This window comes from Sinohyriopsis cumingii, chromosome 15 (genome assembly GCF_028554795.1).
Source record: "Sinohyriopsis cumingii isolate HCF-2022 chromosome 15, ASM2855479v2, whole genome shotgun sequence".
NCBI lineage: Eukaryota > Metazoa > Mollusca > Bivalvia > Unionida > Unionidae > Sinohyriopsis > Sinohyriopsis cumingii.
This window is the reverse complement of record NC_142975.1, coordinates 73,822,445-73,849,048: the sequence shown is the minus strand read 5'-3', so window position 1 is coordinate 73,849,048 and position 26,604 is coordinate 73,822,445. Positions and strand designations below refer to the sequence as shown.

Genomic DNA, 26,604 nt, shown 5'->3' with positions numbered 1-26,604 from the left:
TGTCTTACGTGAGCAGAAATGCCACAGAGCAATATATATATATATATATATATATATATATATATATATATATATATATATATATATATATATATATATATATATTGAAGCTTATATATGTTACACTTCAAAACCCATACATCACACATAGCGAAAACATGTATTTTCAACTTTAAAATTAATGCATCACATATTCCAAAGATGTAATTTGAACATCCAAGCAAATACATCTCACTTATTCAAACGTGTATGTTTACTCTTCACAGCCCATACATGATGCACGTTCAAACATGTGTATTGTATACTTCAAAGACCCATAGATCACAGACATTCAAGAACATTCACACACTTCAAAAAACCCATATGTCACCCTCATTCCACACATATTCACTGGAGAGATAATGTTTGGAAAGTGAACATTCAGCTAAAGAATACTCTACCAGCAGCAGGATTAAACAAGCAAACATCAATGTGTGTTTTGATATATGTGCCTCATACTTCTTGATTTCGGATCTAATTTCTTGTAATTTCCGGAAATGTACATTGTTAGCTCCCACAAGGATTGTCTGTATAGAATATATATATATATATATATATATATATATATATATATATATATATATATATATATATATATATATATATATCTGGTTGTATGGATTTTAACCTACCTTTAAAATGTAGTAGGCGCAGCGTAGGTATTGAATTATGCAACATTTGCATACTTGTAAAGGAATTGCTAGAAAAAGTGTGAACCGCATGCACACACCCCTCCCCACACACACATATATATATGCAAGCATACATACATACATACATACATACATACATACATACATACATATGCTGCTAACATGATTATACAAAAGAACCTTTATGTGGCCTGATTACACCCAGGCGAAATGAAAATATGTATGGATATATTTCATCATACTTTGGAAACACTTTTTTTTAGGCGATGTCAATAAAGGAATTTATAGGATATCCAGATGAAGTAGTCAACAATACTCGTCTGGAAAGACTGTATGAAAATGTAAGTATGTTTGCATGATTTCTTTCTTCCTTATTACCTTTCTTTCATGTTATCCTTTGTGGCCACTAGGTAACATGGGAGATAAACTCCGAGAAGCCTTTCTCAGTACTCATTTATTATTTGCGTGTTGTATAAGAAGGGATAGTTTTAAGAAATCAAATCGTGTGCGAGTGGGAGAAGCAATTACATCAACGAAAACAATAATATAAAAGCACACAAAAGAAAATATGCAGTTGGGTCTCACCAAATATGTAGATGATGACGACTAGCATATTTCGTAGGTGCATAGACATAACAACGTACGGACAGCATATGAATGTAGACATTACACTGTACATGTAACATAATCATAGACATTGCCCTGTACGGATAGCATATGATCATAGACATTACACTGTACATATAACATATTATCACAGACATTACACTGTACGTGTATGATATGAATACAGACGTCACACTAGACTGATAGAATATGATCGTGGACATTACACTGTACAGATATCATATCATCAAAGACACTACACTGTACGTGTATCTTATGATCACTATAATACGCTGTACGTATAACATACAATCATAATACATTGTATGTATAGCAAATGGTATTATATTACTTTGTACGTATAACATACAATTATAGACAATACATGGTACGTATAGCATATGACTATAGATATTAGACTGTAACCTTATCATATGATCATAGATATTACAATGTACAGAAAGCATACGATTACACTTTATGCTCAAAAGAAACAATTTAGGATCAAAATATCGAAGATTCCATATCTAAGTTTTGAATATTAATGACTTAAATTATTCTATGTGCGATACAGTTATTAGCGTTCGACAATGTGAAGTCATGTTTGCTATACTTTACCACTTTGTTATCCTAATGTTTCATTATTATCATTATTTTCCTTGCTGCCGGTCATTTATGCATTTTGTCATGACTGATTATATTTGTCCACTGCGTCCACAAAACATGGTAATCTGTCTATCAGTTAAACTATTTAAATTTAATTATATATCCAACATTTGATCTCAGTGCTTCAATGTGTGTGTGTGTGTGTGTGCTCTCTTTATCTCTGTTTCTCGCTCTGTATATATATATATATATATATATATATATATATATATATATATATATATATATATAATGCATCACATATTCCAAAACTGTAATTTATATATCTGGGTGTGTTTGTGTTCTTAAATACTCACATACAATGATACGGTTGCTTAAATGTGTATTGAGAACTACTACATTTTATAATGAACAAGACTAATACGAAAATAAATTCATTGACATTTCCTGTAAAAGGGGATTTATCCTTTATGTTTACTATATGGTGACGTATCTATGTTTCTCAATTTCATATAGTAATTTTATAATCCGTAGCGTTATTTGTTAATCCAAAAATTATTTTACTGTTTACTGCATTAAAACTATATTAACTGGATATTACTAACTGAATTCGAATTTATATTGTAATTCTCGATGAAGGAAAGTTAATACAGCTCTCACACTTCAACTATGAATTATCTTAAACCTCAAGTAAATAGTGGGTGGGTGAGGTATGGAGAGAGAGAGAGAGAGAGAGAGGGAGAGGCAGAGAAAGTGATGGTCAAAACGTATAATAAAAGAAAATAAAAGCTTTGAAATAAATTTTGAAGAAACTTGTATTAGTATTATTGCTTAAGCAAAATAGTATAGGTGAGTTTATGTTTAAGAAAGTGTATATATAGATGCACATAACTGCTATTACGTGTTCTTTGTTACTTCTGGATCTCTGCCTTTTCCTTTTATTGAAATATCGTATTCTCTTGCACTTCCTTAGGTTTGTAGCCCCTGACCGATTTTAAAAATGAAAAATGTCAAAGATGTAAATAATGTTCATTTATGAATTTAAAATTTCTAACCTGATTGTCTAATCATATTGATTGCATTGCAAACCAAACGGACGCTGTCGTTGTAAATAACCACACGGACTGCCCACTGTCCTTTTCAGATTTCGTGACCAGTCCCTTTTCCGCTTAAGCTGTCTTTGCATACAATATTTGCAATGTCTAGCTTTAATACGTCTAAAAAGAATTAAACAAAACTTTTACGCAAATGTGTTTTAAGAGATGTAACTTAAGGAATTATTACGAACTTATCGATGACGGCGAACTATATATATTGTCTGAAAAGAAAGATGCCGTGTTAGTAATGAAACCCTTGTTTTGTTTGAAACTCGCTGAAGATGAAAATTTTAAGGACCCCAGGTACTGTTTATTTTAATTTTATTGTAATGCAACTACCCTAAGGTATTGTTTTGTATAAATTTGGAGAATTTTATTTTTTAAATCCGAAGGGTAATACAAACAAACGGTAGGGTAATCGAAAACTACAATACCCCATCGAGCTTTGTATACTCTATCCACAATCCTTTCGACTGGTATACCCTTCAACACGGATTTGAAACAGACACTCCGGATCCGAAATGTAGAACGGAGAACCTCAGCTGTTAAGGAATGTTGATTTGCTTCGTGACATATTTCCTTCTAAAATGGAATTTATCTTTGCTTTTAACGCTAATTGTGATAGCTACAAATATTTATAATCATTATCAATGGTGCGATATAATTTATGAACAACAATTGCATATTCATTAAGAATTTGAGCTGACGAATGTGGCAAATGTCGATAACACGGTTGAATAGACAGCACATAATGAGGTTCCGCAAGGGACAAAAATGTATTGAATAAGGGCTGTTACAAAATATATTGCTGAGTTTGTAAATTACAGGTGGCAGTGGATCGAAATACATATTTTGAGAATGTTTTACAAAATCTTAAAAGGACTGCAGTAGCTGAGCTGAGCAATCTCCGAGAAGCGTATGATAAGAACGAGTAAGTAAGGTGTATTTCAGTTTGTTGTATTCAACATTCACTTTTATGCTGCTCTACAATTGATGGGAACATAGTGTAAGCCTTGTTCGTCTCTCTTTGTGTTCGGCGAAGTTTACAAGTTAGTTCTGGTTGTCATACCTTTTCCATTAACCCATTTTCGTGCTTTCCATAAGCCAGTTTATTCTTCTTGATTCCAAAGCTTACAAAGAATACAGTCGATTTATATACTAGTATAATTATAAGGCTTTTGGAATTTTCAGTCATATACGTCAAAGAATTCTGTACCCTATGTATAATTTACACGAACTCGCAATGGGCCTAGGAGCTAGAGAAGTTATTGTTCTTAGTGACACAGTTAGGGCAATACTAAGCTGTAGTTGCCTATGACTATGATTATTGATCACAGCTCTGCTGCATAAAATATATTAAGCAGAAATTGTTTTCTCTGTGTGGACATATAGCTGGCAGAATATATTATTATTGGTCATGACTATACTATATATTTTAATGCGAATGTTTCCTTTGTGAGGTAATATTGTATATTGATTGTGGCTATATTTCTAGACAAGTATTACAGTATCATAAAAAAGATAAACACAATTTTTCGCTTAATTGGATCATACAGATTTGTCAGAGGGGCTCAAAAATGTTTGATTCATCAAATACGTATCCGGGCTATCTTGATAAAGTAATCGAGTTAGAAATTAATTTTGAACAGCAACGATGGAAACATGGTCAAGTGTTATGCATTGACCTCGGTACTCCACTAATAAATAAACGTGAATTCGGAGTAACAATCAGCTTTGCATACATGCGGATCTGTCCCAGACTATTATCGTGCACGCTGACAAAACTCGCCATCTTACCAAATATTGAACCAGTTGTTATAGAAATACCTGACAATATTAACACAGTGAAGGAAAAAGTCAACAGTCAATGAAATAATAGCCTAGACTAAACTGATTGCATTTTCTGGTCCTGGTAAAGAATAAGTTTTGAAAATATGAATTGATGGAAGGTCTAGTATATAAAAGCATGCCCACCGTGATTCGACAAAGGCAACTACTGTGGGAGCATAGATTGTAAATAACAAATGGTATGCGAAAAGTATAAGCAATATTGCAGTTAATTTGATTCGTTAATGACTCACGGCAGGTTGTACAATAACATCCACCATAAACCACAGCTGGTTACATCAATTGTAAATTAATTTTTGAAAAACAATCTCGGCAAGAAAGTGCATTAAGAACACCAAGATGCGCAAGAAAAGCAGATTTGCTTGCGTTATTAGGTCTCAGTGGAATCGCGTCAGACTGTGAAAAAGCTTTGCGTGAAAGAGGCACAATTAAATATCAACATTCCTTTGCAGGCCAAGCAGATGGAAATTGCGCGCATTGCTGAGGATCAATAAAATCGCTGCCGCATCTCATCTACTATAGCCGCTGACCAATAAAAATAATTCAAGCTGAACATGCGCTCTTGCCGTTACCGGGTGATTATCTCAAGCAGATATTAATCAAACAGAGAAGATATAAAACTTCTATTAAACATGGGTATGGGAATTGTATCAGCTTTACAGCAGGTGGGTGATACGGATTCAAGGTCGACTTTGTTCTCAATTTAGAATTTACCAATTCGGAAGATGTAGTCAGCGATGTTTTTGCACCATTAATTACACCACAGTCATGGTTTCATAATGGTGCTGATGTAATCTTGAACCATAAAGACACTGACACAGTTAATAGTGAAATTAGTGAAAATTATGAAAGGATCCTGGAGAAGGATTAAACTATTCCAGAGTAGGTTCAGGATTTGACGCTTTCCGGATGCTTGGAGGTTGCGCTTGATATTTCCCTTTGTAGACCGTGATCTGGGTCGAGTTACATACCTATAGGAAAAGTATTCTCCATGGAAAATGATAAACGTAGAAGCATTTTGAATGGGCAATCTTATACGTGTTGCGCGTCTGGAGCGGTAAAAAGGACCAACCTAGAAACAAACACACCAGGCCTAACATAATCTTGGTAACATTGACTTTCCTGTAAAAGTCACTGATATTAGTACGTTTGGGTGACTCAGCTTTGGACATGTAGACTATCCACAACTATATAGTCCACGCACAAATCTTCGAAAACGAATTTACGTTGATCTTGTTTGGGATAGTCCCAAAACACCAACAAAAAGGTGGTTGGTACATTCAAGTATGATTGCTCGGGTAAGCTTATTTAGGGATAATTGGGACCGCGACCCAAAATCTTAATTGTAGTTGGCTCAAGTAAAATATCAAAAGGGCGAAAGGAATGTCTCGGGTTGTTGTCCCAAAAGATCTCAGATTCACCGTGTATGTGAAATGTATTCATGAGCGACTCGAATTCGAACACAGAAATTCTGATCATGTCAAAGAAACATTTCATGGGTGTGCGTTGTTTCACCAAGGTGAGCTTGTCCCTGCTTGGAGCCAAGCGATGGATATTCACCAATGAAATAATCACTTACACATACGGTCAGGTCGCGATTATGAATCAACTTCCGATTTCAGAATAGATCTTTTTGGTAATCCCGTATCCCAAGGAATGCCTTGCAATTACTCTCGCAGAAATAATCAGCTTGGTGGCTTTGTTGCTTGTTCTTCCTTAGGCGCAAAACGGTAACGCTTTGGTTATCAATCCGGTTTGAAATTGTAAATGCATCGATGAACCATACTGGGTCAGTAGCTCGATGATGTCTGCATTCTAACTCCCCTACATACAGCAAACTCAATTGTTTCACAGTGAGGTTAATACGGTTAGTAGCAAAAATAATTTATGGGCAACAGTGACAGTATTCTGCCGAATCGCTTCACCATGTTTTAACAAATCTCGCGATTTCATTATAAATCCCTGCTATGAATGAGCAAAGCTGTGTTACCCACTCGCGAGATCCCTCTAAAGGACTAACTCCGGATAAGATTCATTAAACATTCCTTCGCACACTTATTTTCAAATAATCGTTCCTCATCTGTATGGTTATCAGTGGCCATGCTGAATTCGGAAAACACAACTGTTGTTGAATCTGATCACAGGATGTTTAACTTAGTACCTGATTGCGCCGTTGGCGTACGTCTGCGAATTTCTACTTTACGGAAGCGCTTCAGTAGTCCAAGGGACTTCGTCACCTACTATTTATTTATTTTCAACAATCTGTGAAGTCACTGCTACTGACGACCTTGATATGAATGCAAATGTTCTTGTCATGTATGATGATGCAATGCTTGAACACCAAGAAAAGCTCGCGATACTTTTCTCCCGAGGTCGACGCAGAACATCAACGCTATATATTGTAACACAACGATACACTTTCGCACCTAAAGTGATCCAAGACTGCCTTATGTTCATGATATTTCGTGATACTGAAGCGCAAAATCCAAGCAAACATTAATTGGACGGACCTGGTGTGCCATGGATTGCTCGTAGGATGAGTTTCAGAATGTGCTTTTGCGGGTCACTCGAGACCCTTAGAATTTTCTCACTATTGATTTGCCTAGAATCTCTGCTTTACCGGGGGAAAATATCGTACAAGTTTGGACGCAAGCGTCTGACAAAGCTTTTAAAAACTATAATAAAGATATAGAACGACGAAATCCATCTGAGATGCCATAGCAGAGGCTGCTGATCGACATATCAAAGCAACGCGTAATCAACAGGACGGTTATCTCAAATATATGCTTGGATGCTCGCAAACGAATCAAAGATATGTTACAGTCGCGACAGCTTGCACAGCAAGACCTCACACTGTGCTTAGAACAAGCGTTTGCACTGCTGATTGCACCAAAGAGATTGTAACCAAGACTTCGGAATCCAATGAATAGGTAAGAAAAGTCGCAGAAACCACCTCAATGATGGGAACAAAAAATAAACCGGGCCCATTTTAGTGATCTGTCATTCCGATTGAATCTGCACCGTATGCGGTTGGCTCAAACTATCGTCGATAAGACCTATTCTCGCTAGGCCTAAAGAGACTGACATTGCCAGGATTACTTCAAAGATTCAGATCAATTTAAGCAGTGACGCTCTCAGTGGCAGTTATGAAAGCTGAGCCTTCACAAGCCGACCTGCTCAGAGTAACATACTGTTTGTCTTTTTCCCAATCGATGGAAGCAAATTATTTGATACTGATTAATTCAACGTCTTTCTTTTATCGTCTTTGCCACAATCGCTGTTGACGAATCTTCGTTTTATCCTTGTGGACCAGGCTAAGCACGTGTTGACAGTACTAATATGAATTTAAAATATACTTACTTCATATTTATTAAGTGATTATCGTTCGTTGATGTGTGATAGCTGTGGGTGTTGTTAACGTGCGAAAACCGGTTTACATGACATTTTACGGAAATGGCCTTAATGATGTTGAACTGAAGTTGTTCACAGAAGCCCCAAAGGAGTTCGCGGCTTTGCCTTTGCGCGCCGCACAGATCACTAAACAAATTACGATGCAAGTTGTTCATTGTATCAAAAATGTTGCTGCGGATTGGTCGAAATTCTTGGATTGCGAATGGCTCAGTCAATTCAAGATCAACAGCCACAATTGGTGACTGTAGCAACGGGAGTAGTATCAAAGTCGATTACACTTCCAAGAACTGTAAGAAGGCCTATGCAAGTCACTATATCACCAATGAAACTGTTTCGACAATGTCTAAGCGATTGGATAATTCCAGATACGGCAGTGAGAAGCGGATTACGGTTGTGAAATAAGCATAAATGCGAGTAGTTAAGCCACCAAAAATGTATTAGACGAAACCAATAATGTATAAATAAGGATAAAATTTGAAGAGGTATCCGATCCCTCATTTGGCATGGAAATGCATTTGAAAATAGATCAAAGTAAAAACGCGTTGCAGTATTCGTACCTGGCTAGAGATATTAGTACAAAACACCAAACTGAGCGCTAATCGCATGATACGTTTCGGTGTTTTCTTCCATGTGAGGCTTTCTTAAATGGAAAACGTATACAAAGCGACGATATTAATTAACTCGTGACGTTAAAGTTTTATTTGTTAACATGGGTATTATGGCGTTGTTCAGCAGCTCACAATATTTTCATTGTTGGGAAGGAAATTGAAGCACGTATGAGCAACGTTCATATTGCTTGGAAAATTCTCAGACTCGATCGATTGTCACGATTACGCAAATTCCATCTATGACGTTTCTCAAAGATCCTTCAATGCAGATATGTACAAAATAAGTCAGAAACGCGGCATGAACTGCTTGAACACTGACTGTTACTGGCACTAATCCTCGTAGAAATATGGATTCCCAAGGCGTTAAGTAGGCGTGATTCCTCTTAGTCATAAATCTGGGTTTAGCACAGATGTTTGCAAGGCTATGTTCGGAGCAAATCACTGTCACATTCTACCAAAAGGGTCTTCACATCGATGCAGTTTGGCAGGACGCAGGCGTTCGTCATTGTAGAGTTATGTTGCCAAAATTAATATTGAGAATGCATTTACTATTCCATTAAATGGCTACAGAAACATGTTTGTAATCGTTAATGACTTCCGGAGGTACATCACCACTGTAACCACTGTAATTTCAGTCTTACCATAGACTCAGTGAAAGCCAGCGTTCTGCAGGAAATATCTCAGGTGCACGGCGGACAGCTCGCTAATAAAATAAAATTTGACCGGTTAGGAATGTCATAGGTTTATTTGCTTTTCAATGGTCACCAGTAACCAATTTAAGAAATTGTGTTTGACTTGCTTGTCGTTTATGGGCCGAAACCGAAACATTCACATGGGACTCCAGATTAAGTAGAAAGACTTTATTCATTTTTTATATACCCGATTGACAACTATTCTTGGAACATCTAGAGTTGTACTGACAGTCTGTGCTCAACATGCATGTATAAATCGGGTCCCTGCACTCACCTTCTAGTCCCTTTCCGGTCACAAATGTTCTGCTGTAATGCTCCCTGTTACAGTGTTGTTAATGGAATTCGCCGATGGTCTGAATTAAGATTATTGAGATGCCTTTCTACTGCCTGTATTTGTCTTGATTCTTGGAATTGAACAGCATAATCAAAAACATAGTCACATCACGAAGTTTAGATTCACCTTAGCCTAATCAGTTTTCTAAAATGAGGGGCGCAATACAAACCATTTCAGTGTCACATTGAGGTTTATAACGACAGTGCTAACTGGAATTGTCTCATGTAGTTGTCCCAGAAAACGACTTGGTCAGTCATTTCTAGATCTCTCAGCGGCTGTGGCTATTGTAGCTGCAAAATCAGCTCCATGAGAAGTCGCAGGAACTGCATCAATAGTGACAATGAAAACGGTGGTCGGTGGAAAAATCCGCAGAGTGTTTGGTACACGAATAAACAAGTAAAATGTCTTGAACAATCCGGGAGGGCTCTCAGAATACCTTCTGGCGGAGGTCTTCCACTACCAGACACAATTCGCAATTGAACTCGCTGCTAATGGGTGCGAAGCTGCTCGCGTGCCCACTGAGCAATCTTGACTTACTAGCAGCGTCAAAGTCAGTTTATCATTTCCGTGGTACATTTTAAGGAACGCATTGTCGCAGTGATCCCACCCTCAAGGAAACAGGAATCTGCCTGGATTCATCAAAAGAACCTGGGGAATGAACGAGTTGTAACACCTCAACATCACGTTTATTTTGACTCGTACTGGATTGAACCGTTACTTGAAAGTTTTCATTATTTAGCTCGAGGTGGTAGACATCATCTATTGTTTTATTCGACTCTGCCTTTGCAAGCCCGCTTGGTGGAGCAAATGTGTGCATATAGTGTTATTAAAGATTTGCGTGCACTCAAACATTCACATAAATCACGTGGGCTTATTGATACTAATTGTTGACGTTGACCCAGGCGAGCTTGTGATTTTCGAAGACCAAGCTGAAAAATTTAAACTGTTTAACGCAGACATTTAAGATCTTGTTTTGAAGATGTGAGACTGTGTCCGAAATTATCCTGACAGAAACCAAAGAAGTCGGGCTTAATCAGAGAGTTTGCCTTGCCAATTGCTTATATCAAAGACTACTCCGTTACTGCTACTACAGAGATGCAACGATCGCAGAGGTGCCTTAGCAATAGCATGGGGACCGATGAATGAAATAGTAGCCACCGAATGAATAATATCCAGTTAATGTACAATAAATGGTCGATTTATTTCGCATATATTCTGGGTGATTTGGACAGTTTAGCTCCTTTTTATGATAGACCAAAACGTACTATCTAATATATGCTTCAGTTTGGATCGGACTTATTCATTATAAGAGAATTTAATCATGGGTGAGGTGTAATAATAATAAATATTGATACATGATGCCTGTTTGATTTACCGTCTTTAACAAATACCGGAGGTGATAATGCTAAAATATCGTTTAGAGATGCAATAGCAGTAAAATTAGTTGCCTTAGATGTAGTTCAGTTCGAAGGGCTAAACATTTGTCCAGACTGGTACTAAGACCCTCTTTGGTGTTTGTGGTTAAAATTAGATTTATCATTGCATATAACTGATGTATCTGACGTAGAATAGTGATGAAGCTATTTGCTAATTGACCTACATTCGTACCTTTTATGCTGGAAAGATAATTGAAGCAACCAATAGACGTATGTTAGATCAGAGTCATAGTTTTCCCAGAACGATTAAACGACTCAGACAAATAAAGAAAACCATGCATTGCAATAACGTATTCTAACCAATCGAATGGCTGTATTAGATAAAACAAACATATATTTTTAGGAAGTGCGTGTGTGTGTGTGTGTTTGTGTGTGTTTGTATTTGTGTGTGTGTTTGTATGAAAGTCATGTTCGAGCCGATTTTGTGGAAGAGAAAAGTGATTCTTGAATAGGTAAAGTTCAATGCCAATCAAAAATCCGTTTGTGTTGTCATCACTGTTTATGTTAGTTTTGTAAACGTCTGGGTGTTCTTACGGTTTTAAAAGTTGCAGAATTATAGTATCTTGAAATTGCAGTTGATAATAGCTTACTGTGACTCGAAAACTAATTATTTTGGATGAAATTGCTCCATTATAGTTTTCCAGTAGCAGACTTTTTTGGATACCATCAACTTCGCTCCATCTGTTCAGCATTACGGTCCCTGTTATCAATTATTAGAGGGAGCATGTGCACTTCTAAGTTTGTACAGGTGTACTAGCGCACCAATGAAAAGGTTTCAATTTCTCAGACAAATATTTACATATAACAAGCCATTAACATATTCTCTTCCCACCTCGAAAAAAGAGAAACACAGCATATATGTATTGAGCAAAATACACCCATATTTAATAATTTTCAACAATACTATTTTATTTCAGATGGGGTTTGACACCAGCAATTGTAAATGCTTTCTACAGTTCAGTTCAGAATTCGATAAGTAAGCATACAGAATTATTGTACGTTTTGCTCCCTCCCGATTATAGAACGGGTATGGTATTTTTATTCATCATTTCTATGAAATGTTAAACCTTGAGTCCTAAGTCGGTTTATTGTCTAGACATTCCCATTGATATGTTATTCTCATATTCTCATTGAGTACCTTGGACATACGAGAAATATGTCGTAGGTAGTAAGATGGCTTTGTGTGTGATCGTGTATGCATATAGGTACATGTAACACACAGCCCTAAATGTAATAAAAAGTAAACATACTTCAATATATAAAGAATTAATATATTAAACGATGGAAATGTACATTTAGAGGAGTTTTATTTAAGGGATTTGGAAGACTTTATTTGGTGAGTGCTACAGCTTCCAGCATCGTTAAGTGATCACTCTTTAGGGATTTTGCGAACTTGCCTTGATAACTAAAACACCTCCCTGTACACTTAAGAGATTTTTGCCTTGAGATTTTGCAGATTTTAGTTGGTAGCCACCATAGCTTCCTGGAAAGATAAAAAGTGTCCTTCATTTAACGCTTCATTGACTTCGTGTTTACCGGGTATTGATGTTTGTTGACAGGTTTCAGTTTGTGAAGCAAGTGATCATAATGGTAAAATGTCAGGTAGGAGAACATGCTTGACTTTTAAATCTGAATTGAAACAACTGAGCGTATGTTTCGGAGTTATGCAAAGATTTGTACTTTTTGCCGTATTCACTAAGTACTAGTGTTTAGAAGCACTCCAGGGCTTATTAATCATGGCTTAAAGCTAGAGAATGTAATTTTTCAGGTGCTGCAGTTGAAATCAATAATTAACAATCATTCCATATAATTTAAAAATAAAAAAAAATAGTTTTACACTATCTACTAAAATTAGACGAGTTCAATAAAATAAAGAAACAGCATACAAGTGATGATATTTCGATACTGTCGACAAATAAAACGATGTTTATAGTTTTTTCTACTTTATTTTTCTATTCATGAGAATAGCATTGGCTTCCTTTTTGTCTTTCTTTCTTTGCCTCCATTTAGTTTGGATTAAAATATCATATCTACTTCTTCATGAATCTCTTTAAAATTTCACGGTTATATTTTCAGCGTTTCCCGCAGGATTTCTGCAACCGCCACTTTATGCCATGAACCAACCGAAGTATGATGCAACATTTTATCAATATGTTTGGTATCGATTTTTTAAACGAATATAAGCAATGCAAATTAGAATAGTGTTATGTATATTTGACTTAATTTATATTTGATTTAATTTAACTGTTTTAGTTTCATTATGTGTCAAAATAATGTAATTTTGTTTTTAAGAATTTCTATATTTTCCAGAAATTAGTTTGACCTTAGAGTTAATCGTGAACACCAGACTCTGTATCTTATACTGACCTAGTTCCCGACCTTAATTCAGAAATCACCGAGACAAGTAAACAACTTTTTATTTTTATCTTATTCTTATAGAGTAAAATGATTGCGTTTTGTCAAGGTCATACTGGGACTACGTGCTTTTAGACGTAAATATTTATCGAAAATATTAGAGAGTTGACCCTCATCCGGGAATCTGTTTTGTGTTTCAAGTTACTGTATAACCTTTGTTTATAGAGATATTTCTCGGTTGGGACTTTTTCTTAACACTGGAAAGTGTGTGTTTGTGACAGGTTTGAGACTTACGTTTTAATTTTTATTCGAATTATTTAGATTCTAAAAGATTAATTATTTTTCCTGGAAATATTTGAGTGCTCACACAGAATTCTTGGACAAAGACAATTATTTAAATTTATTTCGGAAATTCAAACACGAAACATTATTGTTTGTGGATTTAAATAGGAATGTACACATCAGCTCTATACTGACTACCTTTAGACGTCATTGCCTTCCACTTCGGATTTTTATTTGGGACTAGAACTTGAATTCATTAGAACATTTCATTCATAGGACTTCTAAAATTGAATTGGTGGATTATGTTTGGATTAATTTTGGATTTGATTCTTACAAACGTAACTATATTAAAAAATATTCATATTGTATTGTCTGTCAAAGACAAACAATCTGTAAATTTGGCACAATTGTAACAGACCAAAAAATGGGTAAACATAATAAATTAAGATAATGTCTTTCTGTCTATTTTAGCGCAGTGTTTTAATTATTGGTAGATTATACATCTGTAAAATAAATTTGTTTGTAGTTTAATTAACATTATTAATCTAAGTACACGATTTATTTACATCTTATCACTGATATGTAGCTTCATACCATTAAAATCACGTAGTTCCCATGCTGCAGATTTAATACAAAAAAGAATAATGCAATACAAAGTGTAAGCATAATGACCGAGGCGAACGAAAGCATTTCGATTTGTACAGCATAAGATATATTTTTCGGCTGTTTATTAGCAAAAACATTTTAACCATACGATCAATATAAGCATACACTAATTTTTTCTGATGTATTATTTATCATGTCAATATAGTAGCTATAGAGGCTGGAGAAAAACGGGTATCACTCCAATCGTTTGATAATTTAATTATATAATATGAAAATACAAGATAATCTATTACAAACCATTTTTCTTCTTCCTCATCCCGATCCCCCCGTCTTTATAATTCCTACTTAACAGCATATCATGCATCTGCATTTCAGATCCATGAACTACGGAGGTATAGGAGTCATAATCGGTCATGAAATAACACACGGATTTGATGACAGAGGTACATTGTATGGTTGCTTCCTTACCATTTAAATGGCAATCCATCAATCATTAGGCAACCTGGCACAGTGACCATGTTTAGAATCCATGACAACTTTGAAAACAGCAAAAGAGAAAACGGTTCTTTCTAGTTAAAATTACGTCGAAAACAATACCAATATCATTAAGAAATCAACGATCTCCAGCACAAATAGGTGTAAATATATCTAAAATAATTGATAGAGCTTGTTGCATTTATAACTGCATTCATGTAAAATAAATTTAAAATTGTTACTTTGAAAAAGTATAAACATTAAAACTTCTAGACGCTAACTCTTGAAGAATTAAACCTTCAGGAGACGTGACATTGCACATGTTTCTTCATTACTTTGTCTACGAAATTTTACAAATGGTACGAAATAATTCACAAATTAATGTGTGTGTGTGTGGGTGTGTGGATTCGGATGTTTAACGTGGCTTTAACAATTTCTCATTCATATCGCTACGATATTTGCAGCGTGGCAGTTTATAGTGATTTCTAGCACTGGGGCATCATGCCGCAGACATGTTGGATAATGTCTCACTCAGCCACATTACCCTGACACCAGGCCGATCAGTCTTAACACTAACCTCTTAATTCCGAGCGTCTAGCGAGGCTGGTGTTAGTATCATTTTTATAAGTCTTTGGTATGACCCGGCTGGGTTCAAACCCACGACCTCCAGCATCCAAAGCGGATGCTCTAACCACTAGGCCGTCAGACCGGTCCACCAATTGACTTCATCACCTATCTATGGCATCAAGTTTGCAATTCTCTGTCAGGATTATTTCTCTTGTGTTGCAAATTATTTTTATCATCTACGTGTCTCATCAGTTAGGTATCTTGCAATGATTTTTCTTGATATCCAGAAATCACTAAGAGTTTCATTTTTGATACTTCCAAAAAGGATATATCTTTTATCAATTAGGGATTGTTCAAACTTTCCTTTACATTTAAAACCTTGCTTTTCAAGCTGTCCGTAAACAAAGAACAACTAGAATATCTTCGTATCTTTTTAATGCAGGCCGACAATTTAATAAGGACGGTAACCTACAACAATGGTGGTCAGATGACGTCATCAAAAGATTTACGGCAAAGGCTAAGTGTATAGTAGACCAGTATGGCAGCTACCATCTTCCAGAAGCAAATATGACGGTAACACTTTAGTAGTTTAACTTTTCCTGACAATTCTTACGTTTTAAACTAAAAAAAATTATTATGATTCGATAATATTAACAGTAAGTCATGGCTACACGTCTAATACATAAATTAGGACAAATAGTATCCATATTTACTTCTGCTGGGTTGCACTGTTACATTAAGGAGAAATAATAAGAATAACGACATATTATTATTCTTATTATTATTATTCCTGTCATACACATACATTTTGCAGACTATTTCAAGCTGCTTGAATTGATCTACTTTTATGGGCTAATCATTTCATGAGTCGGACACAGTGTTAGTACTGTAAATAGCAGTGTAGCCTTATTTCACCGTTCTTGCTTTAATGCCATTCTTGTATTTCTCCGGTATTTGTTAAGTTTGTACATTATAACTTTTGGTACTTAAACCACAATTTCCAAACCTTTCCAAATTTTGTGGCCGTGTAATTGTTTTTCAATTTTTTAGAAAAAAACTTCTTCGTATACTTAGCAATACCTTGACTGGTACTGTAATGCCTAAGATGTCGCGCTGCACTATGTCTGTCCTCCTGTGACGCATTCTACGATCAGTCAGGATGTTGAAGTCGCATGATTTTTGCCTTTCAGTTCCCAACAACGTTGTCTTTCTTGTAATCACACAACATTTTAGTGCACTTGTATTTATTAAATAGTTGTCAGTGTACCGGAAGGGTTTGTTTGTCATGCCGATTTACTTACGCATTCTGGCTTGTTTGCCATACCCAAATATCAGATGATTGGCAGTCTCAACTTTACTTGCGTTCTACACAATGGCATGGTCTATTGATCCGCTGGTCTGTTACAATGGCGTTTAATCTTGTTACCTACGGGTGTCTGAATTGCAGTGGCATTACCATTACTTCTGTTTTTTTTCTTTCTTTATTTACTAATGTATATTGAAGCCGTCTTCAGATTCCATTAGAGCTCTTTAATTATTTCCTTGAACAACATCAATCTATTGCCTTTTCCATCTATTATGTTTCACTATGTGCTTGTTCTATTGGTAAACTTCATTTCTCTTATTTTTCTTTGTTTGATTTTACTCTGAGGTCTATGATCCTGAACAAAGGATAAAAACTCTACATATTTCCATAATATACTCTTTTAGGTTAGTTCTTTTATGCCCTAAGACCTTTTCACTTGTCATTCATGTTCCCCTGATCTGTCTGACTAGCTACAATCTTTTCACAGCAGCTCTTGGACCTAATGCCGAGAATTTTTACATTATCTATGTAGTCTTTCAGTTCATGTCGCCTATCTCTTTTCGGTGTTCTTTTCTATTTATTTTTTTGGTTCCTTTTGTATTAAAGATGGCTATCGGAAACTGGAGACTGTTCGGCTATTGATGGCTGCAATTTCATTGCCTCTATTCAGCGTGAAGACCAGTACTTTCTCCACCATCTAAATAGACTCATTCCTAGCGTTACCTCTAATTTCTTCAATTTTCATGCCTTTTCTTTTCAAAATCATTAGTCATTTGCAGCCTTCGCCCGTCTTAATTATTGTCAGATTGTTTGAGAGCATCACGCATCTTTAGTTTACTCCGTTTGATGCTAGAACCTTGCACGTCTCGATTCCAAATCAAAGAAATGAATGGAATCACACAGGCTATGTAAGATGCTTCTCTCGGAGTTTGAAACTTACCAGTGAGTTAGATTTATAGGACATCTCGTTGGCTCTGAGTTTAATTACGTTTTACCTCTGCAAACTAGATCCAGACCATCCACTGTCTAGAAGTGGGTTATTGTGTCATTGATTGCTTTGTACTCGATCTGCGCTATAGACGTTTTCCCTTCATTTATTTCTGCAGAATTGAAGCAAAGCACATTTTTATCGATATCCGCTGGTCTTTTGTCACTATTTTCTTTCACGGTTATTCTGCTCTGCGTTCAGTAGTATTTTGAGGTGTACGTTTTCATGTCTACAATTATTCTACTTGAAACACTATTTACGAGTTCGGCGCAAGTTATAGGCGTATAATTAGCTACGGTTGCAGGGACGGTGCTGAGATTCATGCAGCCCTATGGTTTGCCTGCTAATCTATAACGGATGCTTGTGATCTTCTTTAGCCAGAATCGATGATCCTCCATATGGGAGAGAAACTTTCTAACTGAGTATTTTCGGTAACGTTTTCAGAGGGATTCTTTTCTTATTATAGAATTTCCTTATTGTTCAATGTCCCCGCTCTCATCGTTCACTTTATATAGACACTACATCGCCATTATGTTTAATTGGTTTTCCAGAAATGATTTTCTATAAATGATATTATTGCTCTTAATATCATAACGGATATCGTTTCAGTTGGATGGTATCAACACTCAGGGCGAAAATATTGCTGATAACGGAGGACTTAAGCAGAGTTTTAGAGTAAGTCTCTGTACGATTACCATTACTCTTATAACAAAAGTTCCGCTCATATACCTTAAAAGGAGTGCATAAGCGCCAGAGAATCAAATAAAACCAATAAACGAAAACTAGAAAATATTTAAAACGTTAGCTAATTATGCATGCAACATCTAAATTCTTCGGGAAATAGACGGTCATCTGTAAGCTATGGTTAAAAACACCTTAGGTTTTGTCAGATGCATTCTGGGTTTTTATCAGATGACCCAATCATAAGCATTATATTAAAGTTTGAATTGTTTTCTACACATAATATCAGTAGTACTATTTGATCATATGGTTTTATATGTTGTTTTTACAAAGGCCTATAGAAGCTGGGTAAAGAAGAGGGGCAAAGAAGAACCTAGACTTCCTGGACTAAACTTCAATCACAATCAACTTTTCTTTATTAGTTATGCTCAGGTAAGCCATGATGCTGTATTAAGTTTACTCAGTATGTCAGTATATCTTTTAAGTTATGGAGCTTGATACTGTTGGGTGCTGTGGTTTCCAGACACACAATTTTAGTATTGTATAATGTCTACTGACAATATTATCAAATTTTGTAATCCAAGAATAAATGCAAAATGAAAACAAGTAAGTAGTAATCATAAAACAAAATCTGACAAAGTTGATAGTATATGTGACCATCGTTCTCGCCAAGCCCACGCGACTTCGAGACCATATCTCCTGAAGCAATTATTTGATTCCAAATCAGACAAAGAACTGACCCAGACAACCTTTGTCCCACACAGCCCACACGGCCTTTTCTTTTCAGAGACAGAATAACACGATTAAGCAAAAATTTAAAATAACGCAAGGTCCAACCTGCGATATTTCAATTATTTTGCTTGGTGATATACATATTTACTACATAATTTTATAAACGATGTTCGTTGTGATGTATATGCACTAAAGCATTGCTATAAAAGATGTTCTGTGTGTTATGCATACATTTACTAAATATTATTGTAAATGTTGCTATGTGTAATGTATTTATGTACTAAATATTAGTGTAAAAGATGTTCTGTTTGAGTATATCTGTACAAAATATTGGCGATGATGTATATCTGTGCTAAATATTGATTTAAAAGATGTTTCGTGTGATGTGTATATATATTAAATATTGGTTTAAAAGATGTTTCGTGTGATGTGTATATGTACTAAATATTGGTTTAAAATATGTTATTGTGATGTGTATATGTACTAAATATTGGGTTAATTGATGTTCCGTGCTAGGTATATTTATACTAAATTTTGGCTTAAAATATGTTCGGTGTGAAATATATGTGTACTAAATAATAGTTTTAAAGATGTTCCGTGTGAGGAATATCTGTAATATGTATTGGTTTAAAAGGTGTTCTGTGTGATGTGTGGATGTACTAAATATTAGTTTAAAATATGTTCCGTGTGATGTGTGGATGTACTAAATATTGGTTTAAAATATGTTATGAATGACGTATGTATATATTAAATATTAATGTCAAATAAGTCCCATGTGATATACATCTGTACTAAATTTTGGTTTGTAAACTGGTAAGAAGCAGTCAAAATAATTAGCTTTAAATGAACATTACCTAGATGGTATGCATGTGTCACTTACTTAAAGGACTTTAAAATATATGAATCGTCTAGCTCGAGAATTTCAATTCTTAATTGCCTAATTAATTAAGCTGATTACTGTTCAATCTGCTAAATTTTCATTATATTACGTAGACTTGGTCAAACGGTTTTCGTACATGCTATGTAGAACTGCATCACAAGAATAACAAATACATTGCCGAGTAGGTGTCACTAACATTCATTCATAAAACACATTAGATTTTATAAATTCTGTAAGAAAACAGTGCAATGGACCCTGATCTTCCTAATGCCAGGTTTGTGGTCACGTAACTGCATTCAGTCCGTTCTGAAATAAAATAAACTCTTTTGGAGTTTTGTCCACATCGTTTAGTAGAATGTTTCATAGGCTGCGCGATACCTATGAGGCTGGGTGGGACTGGATCTATCGAAAACATTAAACATAGATACAGTAATTAAATGTTTATTTATTATACATTCGAATGATGAATAAATCTGACACCATACTCATGCGCATACCTTCGAACAAAGGACATAACAAATTTATGTTCACAACGTTCAACAATGGATATAAGAAAATGATATTGTTCCTGCATGGAACAAAGCAAAACATAGAATTTCAACAAATAGTCAGAAACGATCGCATATATGAGCGGATATGATCGACGTATTTACAAATGTGATTAATATATGTAATTGTAAACATTTTTGACATGTGAATCTATCAACATGATATGATCTTTGTATGACATTTATAAAGAAGCATGATTGACATATGGTTCATAACAAGTATGACTTCGTGTATAACTTCAATTTAACTTACGCAGTGAAATTAAATTTTATTCTCAAACATATAGTAACACTGTATTTGAGTTTCACACATATCGTGATAATGAATCAGACTGATCCCAATGTGGATCATTTGGTGTTATCTATCTCGTGGCATCCAGTCGATCATCACGAGACCTTTCCGATTACACGTCTCCTGTTCAATTGTGAAGGAGCGGCCTAGCGTGGACCGCTCTTCTCTGGCTCCCAAAGGATCCCTCGAGAGTCTCCATATCCAAAAGACCCTTTTGGTCCAGAACCTTGGCCCCTCACATTGATCATTTGGGACTCGTCCTTCGAGCCAACATCAACATCGACTGCATCATTCGCGTTCCATAAAACATCAGAGTTTGATGACTCCACTTGAACAACTCTACAGCTGAATATTGCTTCAGTGTCTTATCGTTAATACACAGAGAGAACCTTGAAATCTACTGCCAGAGAACTCGAGGTACCTGTAGCAGTGGGCAAACTTCACTTACTATTTTTGAATAGCGAATGATGAAACTCTGCACCTTGGGTAAAGTTGTACGCGGCAACGAAACCATTTAAATTTTTGCTTACACATTAAAAAAATGTATTTTAGAATACAAAACTTCGTGGTACTTTGTGCATTTATATATTTTAAAATTTAAACTCTGTTCTGCGCTGTTAAATGCTAAATACATCGAACATTACTTAAATTTATTACTAAGTAAGTTAAGAATGTATTACTTAGTTTTACATCCCCTTGCTCGTGAAATTGGCCATATAACATCTTACCTTTCATTCGTGTGTTTGCTCTTTCGCTTTCGTCATATTACTTCGTTATTTCCCAGTATCCCAGACCCTATGTTAACCGTACTTATGACAATTGGTATGTAGGTACATATTAGGAAGAGTAAATCCTCTGTCCTAAAACTAATTCACTATGACATACTTTACACATCGAAGTTACTTTAGCATTTTCGTTCTTTGCACGCTAAGTATATATTTATTAACGTTTGCATGTAGATATCTCTCGACAATAGTACCTCAACCATACCAAAACTTTGTCTCTGTTACATAATTTGCACTCTTGAATGACGTTTATATTTTCTGTTGATCTTTCCTTATAGTCTCAAAATCTTAAACCTTGTTTCATATACACTTATGGAAACTGGATTGTAAATGCATGATCAAATACATACTCACTGAACACTGTACCAATATGATCTAATTTGTACGCTTGAGTGACTTCGTACTTCAATTATTCGTTTGTTACACCCTTAATAGTGTGAACCCCACCTCACCAACGGTCATGATAACTGATATGTGTTTAGTTCTCGAAGAAGCAAAACATAAACATAGCAGTGAGTTATGTCTTCACGTCTGAGTGATCTTTTTAAAATTTTGTTCTTTACAACCTAAATATGTCGGTCCGTCTTTCACCCACATTGGCATGTGGACGTATCACAAAAAAAATGGCTCAGCTATACCAACACTAGGTTACTGTAACAATAAATGTCTGCACAACATCTAAAATTGCAGCGGGGATGCATATCAAGGCCAATAATCCTGCCATATCATAACAAGGGCATCGTGACGTAATTATGATGCTCTAGTGACTTCAGGTAACAATTAATTACACCCTGAATATGTGGAACCTATTTTACCTAGATTCCTGAAACTTGGTATGTCCGTGTATCTCAAAGAGTAACCGAATCATTTGAATGTCGGGCAAAGTCACCTAATTATCAGACTTGAATGACTATGTTACCTTTTATTTATACCAGTCTGTACGTTGTTAACTATTCCAAATGTGCTCGTGTTTGTCAGGAAATTTGTGTGGACAAGTAAACATCTTGCTACGTTTTTGCTTATCCTTTATTATGCTAATGCTGTCATTTTCCACAGCTTTGGTGTGAAAATCTCAGGCAGCAGGCGGCAATCGATAGAATATTGACAGCCTCACACAGTCCAGGTAGATTTAGGTCAGTATCCTTTCCTGGCATTATCTATTTAGTTGATTGGTGTGTACCGGTACATTAGAAACTCTGACACTGAAGTGAATTGCGTTGCCTAAAGATAAGTATTTTAGGCGTCATTTTATTGAATGTGAAAATTATTATTATTATTATAATTATTTTAATTATTGTTGTTATTATTATTATTATTGTTAATATTATTATTATTATTATTATTATTATTAGTAGTAGTAGTAGTAGTAGTAGCAGTATTTACATGACTGGTTTGAACTTACAAAACTACCTTTATGTTGCATGTAGTCCTACAGAACGTGTACACATTTACTAAAATAACGTATATTTCAAAATATAAAAATTAATTGCCAAGGAAATCAAAGATATCTAAATATACTGCAGCGTATTCGATGCTGTGTAGACTTTTGTAAAGAATGAATTCATTTGACAAATAAATTAAGTTTTCAGTTTCTAAAGCGTTACCTAAAATTGTATAAAATATAAACATTCGTTGTTTGACTTGACCGTTTAAACGCTTGGTGGTAAAGTTGTGGTTACTAAACCGTAACGTCAATAGCCAACGGTGTTTGATTACATAAGCACTATATTGTGGAAAGTCTGGTTTACTGTACATTTATGGGTGTCGTTTGAAAATGTCGTCGAAATTGTTTGGATGCTTGGTAAATTTAGATGAAGTTTTGGAAACGAATAATAGGGAAATTGTTTTAGCGACAGTGAACTATATACTTTAACCTAGGTTCACTTACAGAGATGGAAATCGTATCAGATAGATTTAATTGTAATGTTTATATTATAATACGCTCATTTCAAGTGGTATGGATAAAAATACATGGTGTAATTGCCATAAAGGGAACATACACATGTTATGCAGTTAGAATCTACATCTTTTGCTTTACAGAAGCGCATACTGGATTCTAAAAATGACTCGTATTGTTTTCTTATTACGGTTATTCCAGGGTAATTGGACCACTTCAGAACTCCAGAGACTTCGCAGAGTCTTTTGGCTGCAAGCGAACAGATTACATGAACCCGGTCGAGAAATGCAATGTGTGGTGACAAGATACTGAAATTAATTTTTCGAGTTAATTATGTCCATATATGAATTTGTAAACTGTTTACAAATGTTGACTAAGTCTCTTTAATTTGAATGTATTGATGATTTTGCATTTATCATGAGAGTGTTTTTTCAATTTGTTTTAGGAATTCTAATGCCCAACCATTACTATTTTGTTACTCATGAATTTAATTATGAGTTAGATAGGTACGTATAAAATAAATAAATTTGTGAACAAGAATGTTTTTAATCGATATTATATAAATAACTTAATTACTTATCCTGCTAATTTATTCTCATGTTTTCCCAAAAATGCGCAAAATGCACTATAAAATTTAAAAAATTGAGCCTTAAACGATTACATTTTGAACTATTAATTTCTAAATTGTAATCATTTGAACCATCGAATTCAACTCAACAATGACGTCAATAGCAGCTAGAAAGAGGTTTACTCCAAGTGATCAAATTTTATATCCAGTCAGTGACATTGTATACCAAAGTCAACTTGAGAGCAGTTTTCCGTGATTAACATTATTTTTATTTAATTAAATAAGTACTTCTTGTCATGCGGTCCTTGGTAACATACACGTGTCCATTTGAAATTAAATTGACGAAATTTGTCTTAAGGTTTGCAAAAGATATACAATGAAGAAAAAAAATCATTCATTTCAATGGAAATTTGTCCTCATTTAAGATTTATATTTTTTGGTCCTTCTTGCTTAGATCTTCAGCTTTCTTGCTTTTTTATTTCTTTTATTTTTTTAAATATTTTTTATAAAGAAAACGTCTTGCTGGCATAAGCCTAGCTTTCACTGGTTGCTAAATCTGCTTATATTACGGTCTGTACTCTAATGTTGGATCTACAATCATTTAAGATATATATATATATATATATATATATATATATATATATATATATATATATATATATATATATATATATATATTACGAAATACTTAAGATTTAGGAACACACATACTGTGGAATGTGCAATCCGTAGATCGTATATGGGGACGTGTGATATTATGAAAAGAAGTAATATATGCTACAAAATATTATTTATGCCCGTAGTCTTTTCTTTCTTCATTATGTAGCCACATCGTTGGGGGAATATATGCTTAGGTGGGACAGAATGGAGTTGTACACAACTGAAATCCTAAACTGGATTTCTGGTTTCGGCCCACATCGTCTTGCATGTATTCTCTAGCTTTATATCCTCAGCACTAAGTTCATAACCCTCCCCTCAGCCAGTACCCCCGAGAAAAAGATGAAATTTCGTTGTCCACAGTGTCTCCCCATTCCTATGGCATGAAGCCATAGTGCTTGACATCACTATAAACTGTCAAACTAAAGACATCGTAGCGATATGACTGAAATTCTTTTACAGATGTTACGAATCCAAATTACACACACACACACACACACACACACACACACACGCACCATTCCTCTAACAGAAGTCAAGGCATATAAAAGTGGATACAGAAGCTACAAATTGTACTGCAAGACCGAGTGGAACGTACTACCTCTGGAGTCTACATGCATATGCCTTTTATTATGAAGTGAAATTATATATGCAAATAAATTATATTATCATGCAGGTTAGGTAAAAAATTTAAACTCGTCTTCCGACGAGATTCGAGGGTGTCAGCACCAGCCGTTTGCAATTCACAAGTAAAACAAGAAATACACGCAACCACCGCTTTTATCAAAGTCACAACACAAGACAAAACAAGAAATAAAAAATGGATTTTGAAATAGTGGCGACAAAATAGAAACATTTGTTTTATATAATGTAATAACTTAGAAAGGAAAATACACATTTTTGGGTAGAAGCAACAAAACCATACGATTTAATATAAGCTGAGACATATTCCAGTCATACGTATGTTATATGATATGTTGTGTTGAGGAAGAATAACTCCTGATGACATACTCCAATCACACATAAATTTAAGTATTTTTTGTACTCTGAATTGACATTTTACAAATGATTTCAGTTATAATGTGACTTTGAAATGACATAGTACATATGCTTTTCTGTACATCGTATATGATATTTTTTCCAAACAAACAGAAATATTGTTCTTAGAACAAAATTGACGTGCTGATATGGTCTGCATTTGTTCCGTTTGATCAGTACCAACTTGTACCTTAGAGAAAGAGTTTTTATTTTCTCTTTAATTACTCTTGAATGATAATTACAAGTATCCAATATAAAGAAAACCCGTAAGAATCAAGAATTATAATAAACAGGATATTTTCTTGACAAAGAAATGCTTTTATTTTATTTTATATTACATTCAAAATAGAAAAACTCATGGGGATACCTCATAAATTAAAGCATACGAAACAGTGTATGCCATGATACAAAAAATGGTTCACGCAAATATCTAGCAATCAACTTATTTTAGTGTATCATTATTTTCTTCTGCACCACACCCCAAAACGAATTTCTATTTATCTTAAAACGTTTCAGAACAAAGAATGTGATATTCTCTCATACCTTTCAATGAAATGCCAAACATCATCATCTAATATACGTCATTTGTATTGTTGCAAACTTTAAAATACTTTTCAA

At 34.9% G+C, this 26,604-nt stretch overlaps 1 protein-coding gene across 1 annotated transcript in view; it reads left to right on the top strand.

The window, feature by feature from the left end:
- Positions 1–24,096, top strand: part of LOC149782074 (neprilysin-1-like) — a 52,905-nt gene extending 28,809 nt beyond the window's left edge. Inside the window, exons 10-19 of the mRNA XM_089935059.1 lie at positions 956–1,033; positions 3,829–3,932; positions 12,248–12,306; positions 13,407–13,458; positions 14,949–15,016; positions 16,057–16,187; positions 18,518–18,583; positions 18,923–19,021; positions 22,883–22,959; positions 23,925–24,096. Coding sequence (XP_089791185.1) covers positions 956–1,033; positions 3,829–3,932; positions 12,248–12,306; positions 13,407–13,458; positions 14,949–15,016; positions 16,057–16,187; positions 18,518–18,583; positions 18,923–19,021; positions 22,883–22,959; positions 23,925–24,024 — 834 coding nt within the window. The 3' untranslated portion in view covers positions 24,025–24,096. The remainder of the gene's footprint in view (positions 1–955; positions 1,034–3,828; positions 3,933–12,247; positions 12,307–13,406; positions 13,459–14,948; positions 15,017–16,056; positions 16,188–18,517; positions 18,584–18,922; positions 19,022–22,882; positions 22,960–23,924) is intronic.
- The last annotated feature ends 2,508 nt before the right edge of the window (positions 24,097–26,604 follow it).